The 9,651-nt window shown below is 36.2% G+C and overlaps 1 protein-coding gene across 1 annotated transcript; it reads left to right on the plus strand.

Annotated features, from left to right (window-relative positions):
* The first annotated feature begins 779 nt into the window (after positions 1-779).
* On the plus strand, positions 780-9,232 carry LOC136246672 (uncharacterized). The gene is made up of 6 exons (XM_066038220.1): positions 780-1,103; positions 1,324-1,440; positions 1,658-1,726; positions 8,211-8,272; positions 8,469-8,544; positions 8,991-9,232. Exons 1-6 carry the CDS (start codon positions 819-821, stop codon positions 9,081-9,083), a joined length of 702 nt encoding a protein of 233 aa, XP_065894292.1. The 5' UTR covers positions 780-818; the 3' UTR covers positions 9,084-9,232.
* Positions 9,233-9,651: the final 419 nt, after the last annotated feature.

Raw genomic sequence — 9,651 nt, forward strand, 5'->3', positions numbered from 1 at the left:
TTTGTGAATAAGATATACAGTAGGTTGTCTTTCACATACATCCAATTCCATGAACTTGGAAGACCATTACATAGTTTTCAAGATACATACAAACCTGAAACTTTCAGTTATGTTGGTGCTCCCTGCTAATCATATTTCAACACAATAGCCTTTTCAATCAGAAGAATCATCAAAGTGGATAATTCACTGTGTGTGGAACGGTTCTTTTCGCAAATCCGGTCACAATTTGATTATTATGGTTACAACAACAATTGGGCATGTATCACAAACACTATAGCATGCAGTGATGATGATAGTAACACAGCAACTTTGGCTCTGAATTACAATCTTTTTAACGTTTTGCACATTTTCTACTATAAAGTCACCGTACTGTATAGTGCAAAAGTTAAATGGGAGAAAATTTGACAAATTGACGATTAGCATTGCAATTTGTCAAAATAATATTATTCCCTCAAAATTTAGCATTTAGTATATTCTCTATACAATATTGGAGCATTTTGTCTCATCAAAATCCTCGATTGAGTGATTCGTCAAAATTTTCGTGTCAAATATATTTGTGCTATATTGATTATGTAACATGAATAAATGCAAGATGGAAATACATAGAAGAACAACACAAAATGGCCATATTGTAGGAATTTCCATAAGGGCTAAAGGAAATTTTTGCATGGTGTGCTAACACCTAGTAACCGACAAATCTAATTGTCATCTATGTTTTCTTAAAGTAATATAAATTCCATCTCCTTACTATGAAATATCACATTGAAGGTAACAGCTGAGAGAGAATTTATCTATAGTTAACACTGACCAAGAAAGTCATGGGTGTAAAGTTATTTGTTTTCACGTTGTTGCTAATAAAATCTACCTACTGTCAGATAGATTCACCAGAAGATGCAAGAAGTGTAGCTTGCAGTTTGTCCAATAGTGGATTATCAGGAGATCCTCAGTGTGCACTGTCCGCAGCAAGGTTCGTACTTGCTGGTCAGGGTATCAATCAAACACTAACTATTGATGATTTGAATGAGTTGTGTACAGCAACTCCTTGTGCTCAATTGATTGATCTACGGTTAAAAACAATTCCATCTTGCGAAGATGTAACTACAGTAAGTATTTTAATAGTATACACTGTTGTTAATCCATACCAGCAACACAATATTATTATATATATACATACCTGTATATATTTTTAGTATAAATTTCTTAGTGTCACTATACTAGTATTTCATTTCTTAACTATTTCATAAGCATATTGCAAAATGAGTCTGATTATTGCTTTTCACTGTAATGCATATCTTACTTGCATATAATATGTCTTGTATCTAGGATTTTGTACTTAGACAGAGACAGCTAACAACCTTAACCTGTACAGTGGATAATGGAACCAGAAGTTGTGTTGAGTTTCTAAGCAGTGAACAGTTTCAAGCTTTAAACATGTCAGTGGTGAGTTAGCTAATATGTTATACGTGTATGTGTTCACTACAGAATGTCATAAATAAAGTTTTCCTGTATTCATACAAACAACTGTCAACTTCAATGCATTTACTAGTCTTGTCATATGTAGTAGCCAAACATACAATGTTGTATTTAGTATAGTGTTTAGGTAACACACATGAGCATTGTATATAACTCTATATAACATATTAATGTTCACTTGTAGTTTATGCCAGGAGGAGCATGTGAGATGTCAAATATCACTGAAGGAATGTGTTTACCAGATTGTGCAATGGTTTGTCACATACACACATATATATATAATACAATGTATGCATACTTATCAGTATTGCATGATTATTTCTCCATCATATATGCATGGCTGGCATATTGATATGAGTGGAGTAAAAACATAGCTCTTGTATATTACTGTAAGAAGAGTTTCACAGCAGAGCATGCAGATTCTCTAAAAATAACTATTATAATAAATTTACTGTACTTTCTTGGATCATTGCCCAAATGAGTAGCAACTGTAATGATGAGAAGTATACGTATTATGCAAATACTGTAACAGACATGGGGCCAAGTACATTTAAAAGTACTTAAGTAAAGTACAAGTACTTTTGATTTTTCCAAGTACAAGTACAAGTACACCAGCAGCAATCAAGAGAGTACTTAAGTAAAGTACAAGTACATGCTGGAAGTACTTAAGTAAAGTACAAGTACATTTTGCTGTAGTAAAATATATGCTGTATTCAGTGTATTGTAGTATGTAAGTGCGCCTAGGGGGTTGGTTTTTGTTAACCATTCTCTCTCTTAAACTCTTAAAATTCACTGACTTGAATAGCAGCTTTGTTTTTGTTTGCCAGAATGCTATGACATCATTAATCGTGGCAACATGGTACATAGTAAGGTTTGGGAAGGCAGTAGAAGAATCGCAAAAAGTTGTAAACTGCACCTTCACCCACTGTGTACAAACTACGTACAATGTTTGCAGTACTTACAAGTACTTAAAAGTACTTTAAGTACTCAAGTACATAGCAAAGTACTTGAGTATAAGTACAAGTACATCGGAGAAATTAAGAAAGTATTTAAGTAAAGTACAAGTACTTTCAAATCTGTACTTAAGTGTACTTAAGTACAAGTACTCATGTACTTGGCCCCATGTCTGTACTGTAATAAAATGACATCATTTACGTCACTTAAATTATGTCATTTACAGTATCGGTTGGCATTGGGCATTTACAGCTTTACTGATACAAGTCTGATACTGCCAAAATAGGGCTGATATACTATGCTAGTGTCAGTATATCGGTGCATCACCAATGTACAGTGTAGCTAAATATGCTAGGGTTGGAAAAAGTGGGCAACTGCATTTAAAGCACTAACCCTAAACTGGTATCAAGACACACGGTAGTGTGTCGTGCGGCCCAAGAAGCCGGCGTGCAACCCCGTGAGTATATTGACAGGAAGAAAGAAAACGCAATTTTCGCACCTCCGTAGCTCTGTGCTGCCTTGATGAAACAAGACAAAATTTGCTGTGTAGATTCCCTCCACCTTCAGCACTCCACATTCCAAATTTGAGCAAAATCGCTTCAGGCATTCCTGAGATATGCGACTTCAAAAATTGGCTTAGTTTCTTCGTTTTTTTTCTTCTTCTTCTTATTTTTCTTCCTCTTTTCGCACACTTACAAAAACTGCTATAAAACGCGAACGCGTTATCCGATTGCCTTGAAATTTGGCACACAGAAGGGGGGGTATAAAGGCGCATCTCGGTACCAACTTTGGCTGGAATACCATAAACAGGCAAAGAGTTATGAGCGATTATGCACGAAAAATAACACCAATATGTTGTCACGCCTACAGGGTAAACCGCGTATGGGAAGAAGCTGAAAATCGGTGGGTGAATAGGTTAACTATTGAACCTCAAACCTTTTGTGGTTTGAAAGAAATCGAGCTAAAAACCAGGAAGATACAGCGAAAAAATCAACAGTGTGTAACAATTACGCAATCGAGATTAGCTAATTTTTAATTTTATTATTATTATTATTATTACTAGGACCGCGTCACATACAACCAAGTACATACACCAACGTGACAGCCCCCCGGTGAGGCTATTAGGTAGTGAATGCATTATCCCCAAATCAACTCAATATGTCACAGTAGTGACAGATATAACACAATAGTGGCATCGTAACTAAAGGCCACCAGTAGCTAAGTGCCAGTACATCATTGGTGTGGTAATGGCACAGTGATGTATACAAAGTATATGTATACAAAACATACAGGAGAGAACTATACATTATTGCAGTATTGTATGCAGTAATACATTATAGGCAACATCACCATGCAGATAAAAATTATTAGCCAACATACAGCAATGCATATCAACATCAACTAGAGCTAAGTAAGGTTCATCAGTGATGTAGCAATGGCACAGTGATGGGTGACACACCATAGTTATGCATACACAACTTTCAGGAGATAGCTACACAATGCTGTAGGCGTATGCAAGCCAGATGAACCAGATAAAGGAAGACAGCCAAGCCACTAGAGCCTAGTAGCTACGCCAGGTGAAGGCAAAAAAGATTAAGCACGTATTGAATTGCCTGACACCAACACAAAGAAAGTTCGCCATGCCAGCTGCACAAGACAAAATTGTTTACTTGTATTTTATATGTAACTGTAAGCTTATTGTAAAGAGCGTGGCATATGTCAGTTTAATGTTTTCTTGTATTGTTTATTTACATGAATGAATCCACTGGCAGCTGGCATGGAGACTTGAGATGTTACAAACATAAAAACTTACTTGTAATCTTCTTGTTTACACAAGTGGCTTCTGGCTCTCCTGCACGGGCATCACTAATCTTCTTCGCGCAATATGTAAGTAATTAAGCAAGGGTGTGGTACTGGGCGTTATATAGAATTACACGTATGGTCAAGTCATCAGCACAAACAGGAGCGACGATTATACGTTTGTGCCTTCATTCACAGGCGAATCTATCCCCGGTTAGTTCATGTCTCTAGGCCTCGTAGTTTTCTCAAACATTAATTATTAATTATTTAATTATTTATTTATTTATTTATTTATTTATTTATGACGTAATTTTAACCGCGTTTCATATTATTCTTAGTACTTGGTTATATAATTATTATTATTATTATTATTATGCTTGCCACGCCTACCAGATAAACCACTTGGGGTAATGCTTTGAAAATCGCTGTACAGATGGAGTTATCATCTTAGAAAGGCTCTTCAATGGTGTAGAAGAATCAGACTTAAAGCCACGGAGTTATAACACGAAATCCAACTTGGTGTAGCAAGTGCGAGATCGAGATACTCTAACAGAGCAGTCATCCTAATAGAGCAGTCACCCTGAACAGAATTCAAGAGATCAGTTAGAAATAAGTAACCTGTATAGAGATCAGCTACAAACAAATCACCCTGTAGAGAGTTCAGCTACAAACAATTCACCCTGTTCAGACATCAGTTAGAAGAAGTTTTCTTGTAGAGAGTTCAGTTACAAACAAATCACCCTGTTGAAAGATCAGCTAGAAGATGTCACCTTGTAGATAGTTCAGTTACAAAGAAACCACCATGTAGAGAATTCAGCTACAAACTAGTGACCCTGTAGATACATCAGCTAGAAGAAGTTACCTTGTAGAGAGTTCAGCTACAAAGAAACCATTCTGTAAAGAGCTCAGCTGCAAACAAATCACCTATACAGAATTCAGCTACAAACAAATCACCCTGTAGAGAGATAAGTAAGAAGAAGTTACCTTGTAGATCGTTCAGCTACAAACAATTCACCCTGTAAAGAGATCAGCTAGAAGAAGTTACCTTGTAGATAGTTCAGCTACAAACAATTCACCCTGTACAGAGCTCAGTTAAAAGAGGTTTCCTTGTAGAAAGTTCAGCTACATACAAATCACCCTGTAGAGAGATAAGTAAGAAGAAGTTACCTTGTAGATCGTTCAGCTACAAACAATTCACCCTGTAAAGAGATCAGCTAGAAGAAGTTACCTTGTAGAGAGTTCAGCTACAAAGAAACCATCATGTAGAGAATTCAGCTGCAAACAAATCATGTATAGAGAGTTCAGCTACAAACAAATCTCCCTGTAGAGAGATCAGCTAGAAGAAGTTTCCTTGTAGAGAGTTCTGCTACAAACAAATCACCCTGTAGAAAGATCAGCTAAAAGAAATCACCTTGTAGAGAGTTCAGCTTCAAAGAAACAATCATGTGAGAGTTCAGGTACAAACAAATTGTCCTGTAGAGAGATCAGCTAGAAGAAGTTACCTTATAGAGAGTTCAGCTACAAAGAAACCATCATGTAGATAGTTCAGGTACAAACAAATCACCCTGTAGAAAGATCAGCTATAGAAGAAATCACCTTGTAGAGAGTTCAGCTACAAAGAATCTATCATGTAGAGAGTTCAACTACAAACAAATCACCCTGTAGAAAGATCAGCTATAGAAGAAATCACCTTGTAGAGAGTTCAGCTACAAAGAAACCATCATGTAGAGAGTTCAGCTACAAACAAATCGGCCTGTAGAGTATTAAGCTACGAACAAATCTCCCTGTAGAGAGATCAGCTAGAAGAAGTCACCTTGCAGGGAGTTCAGTTACAAAGAAATAAACCATGTAGAGAGTTCAGCTGCAACCAAATCACCTGTAGAGAGTTCAGCTAGAAACAAGTCACATTGCAGAGCTACAAAGAAACTACCATGTAGAGTTCAGCTGCAAACAAATCACCCTGTAGAGAACTCAGCTACAAACAAATCGCCCTGTAGAAAGATTAGCTAGAAGAAGTTACCTTATAGGGAGTTCAGCTATGAACAGATCACCCTGTAGAGAGTTCAGCTACAAACAAATCACCCTGTAGAGAGTTCAGCTACAAACAAATCTCCCTGTAGAGAGATCAGCTAGAAGAAGTTTCCTTGTAGAGAGTTCTGCTACAAACAAATCACCCTGTAGAAAGATCAGCTAAAAGAAATCACCTTGTAGAGAGTTCAGCTTCAAAGATACAATCATGTGAGAGTTCAGGTACAAACAAATTGTCCTGTAGAGAGATCAGCTAGAAGAAGTTACCTTATAGAGAGTTCAGCTACAAAGAAACCACCATTTAGAGAGTTCAGCTGCAAACAAATCACCTGTAGAGAGTTCAGCTACAAAGAAACCATTCTGTAAAGAGCTCAGCTGCAAACAAATCACTTGTACAGAATTCAGCTACAAACAAATCACCCTGTAGAGAGATCAGCAAGAAGAAATTACCTTGTAGATAGTTCAGTTACAAACAAATCACCCTGTAGAAAGATCAGTTAGAAGAAGTTACCTTGGAGAAAGTTCAGCTACAAAGAAACCATTTTGTAAAGAGCTCAGCTGCAAACAAATCACCTGTACAGAATTCAACTACGAACAAATCTCCCTGTAGAGAGATCAGCTAGAAGAAATTACCTTGTAGAGAGTTCAGCTACAAAGAAACCACCATGTAGAGAGTTCAGCTGCAAAGAAATCACCCTGTAGAAAATTCTGCCAGAAACAAATTGCCCTGTAGAAAGATCAGTTAGAAGAAGTTACCTTTTAGAGAGTTCAGCTACAAAGAAACCATTCTGTAAAGAGCTCAGCTGCAAACAAATCACCTATACAAAATTCAGCTACAAACACATCACCCTGTAGAGAGATCAGCTAGAAGAAGTTACCTTGTAGATCATTCAGCTACAAACAATTCACCCTGTAGAGAGAGCAATTAGAAGAAGTCACCTTGTAGAGTATTCAGTTACAAAGAAACCACCATGGAGATTTCTGTAATCAATATATGTGACCGGATTTGCGAAAAGGGGTCTTCCACACACATCCAATTCCGTAAACGTTGGAGACCATAACTCAGTGTTCAAGTAACATATTAACCTGAAAATTTCACCATGTATTCAGCTATAGTGGTGCTCACCACTGCCCAAATATCAAGGCAATAGCTCTTTCCAATCAGAAGTTATCAATTGTCAAAGTTGGCAAATTGGATGTGTGTGGAAGACCCCTTTTCGCAAATGCGGTCAAATATGTATTATACAGTATATATAATTTGTACATTTACTGATAAAATATTTAAAGTACATCTACTTCATCTTTTCTTCTTCCTGTAGTAAAGAAAAAAACGTAGGTTAAAAAAGTCCCAAAGCTGGTATACAAATACAAAAAGAAATGAAATCTAATCCAAAACAGCCAAGCTGTAAAAAAAGTGTGCGGCCCTCAGAAAGGCTATGGTGAAAAAAGATGTGAAATCCAAGGTGGCGGCCAAGAAATGGCTGTGATGGTAGGTTAATGGTAAAAATTTTAATAATGACAATTTAGGTAAATTTTGTGAAGCGGCACAAAAATTCACCTGAATTGTCTTTATTAAAATTTTTACCATTAACCTACCATCACAGCCATTTCTTGGCCGCCACCTTGGATTTCACATCTTTTTTCACCATAGCCTTTCTGAGGGCCGCACACTTTTTTTACAGCTTGGCTGTTTTGGATTAGATTATAGTTTACAGCGGTACCTCTCTTAACAAACTCCCTGAATTAAAAAAACCTCCATAATTAGGACAAAACTTTTGGTCCCAGCAGGTCTGGTCAATACAGCTTTTACCTCTGGAAGAGGAAAACCTCTATATTACAACAAAAAGTGGCCAAAACTTCTGGGTCCTAAAATGCCCGTAATAGAGAGGTTCCACTGTAAAGCCATATGCATGTTGTATACAGTTGTTGAATTTTATATACCTAATGCCCTACAGTTGCTGGCAGACTTTATCAATGCTGCTGGATGTTGTGCTCAAGTAATCCTGGATTATTTTGAGTAAGCAATATATCTGTATTACAACCACACCTCAGCCAGTAGGAATACAAATAAGTTATCATGGTATTATGTACAGACATTACATTGCACAGCTAGCTACAAATGTTCATACATAATACACATCTGTAATTTTAAGTAAATAAAAAACACTATTATTGTGCTATAATATATTGTTGATTCACAATATTTATTTCAGGGCGATAGATGTGTATCCACCTCCTGAAACAATACTTACAGCATGTAGCATGGAGGATATTCCTGATAACTGTAGGGTGAGTGTGTCAATGTTGCTACAATTTACAAGTCTAATAATTTCAACACTAGTGCATGTCATAATGCATACATGCCCAGACAAATTCTAACATGAAGCTTTTCTTGAATTTGATAACTTTAATTTACAGTGTATATAGAAAGCTTTGAAGTCATACGTATGACTATTGCACCTGATATTAGTGATTCGTGCTTTAACTTCTTACATGTCATATTAAAGTATTAAATTTCTTTTAGCTAACTCTTCTAGGCATTCCGCCTTCTGATAAATACTTCATCAAGTAACTTTCTTAGACTTTTAGGTTCATGGTTAAATCCTCATACAGGTTTTGTTCATCCTCCAGTGTTTATGTAAACAGTAGCAAGTTATTATGGGGTATCACTTAAATCCCAGTGCTTTCATGCGCTGATTGTACATGCACATCTGGTTATATCATTTATTTTACAGTTGTATCAGAGAAGAAGCAGCAGTTTTGCAGTCACAAAAGGATCATTTGGAATACTCAGTCTGATAATGGCTATAGTGTTTGCTATGAACTGAACGTGAAAAACTATTGTTATGTGCTCTACACAAGTGCATGTGAGCATAGTTATCATTTGACCGTATATAGCTAGGCTGATTTATGTTGATTTACTGAACTACATGCAGTGTATATAATCAATATTACAATGTAGAGCAAGTTCTTTAATTGTGACACAAAAAGAATGTTCTTGTGTTTAATATAAAAAGTACTAAATAAGTACTATATGCATAATTATAATTATGAGATGGAAGAAGATACCGTATCCTTAAAAGTTTTAAAGGAGAAAGAGATTGATAAAGATGTGTAATAATTAATGCACTATATAAAAGTTGCATTCCCGGTTTTATCATGAACCATGGTAATATTCTCTATTAATTTTTGTTTGCCAAAATCTATTTTATGTCAGCATGAGTAGCTAAAAAGTATTTTAGACTAGACTTTTATCAAGTTGTAAGGCAAATAACTCAGTACAGCACGCATACTAATGTTATTATAATCATCATGCCTGGAACCACACTACTTATTGTATGATACCAAATGTACTTTATAACTTACAGAAAACAACTAAGTACACGATAATATCAT

The sequence above is a fragment of the Dysidea avara genome, chromosome 2 (assembly GCF_963678975.1).
Source record: "Dysidea avara chromosome 2, odDysAvar1.4, whole genome shotgun sequence".
In the NCBI taxonomy this organism is placed as follows: domain Eukaryota; kingdom Metazoa; phylum Porifera; class Demospongiae; order Dictyoceratida; family Dysideidae; genus Dysidea; species Dysidea avara.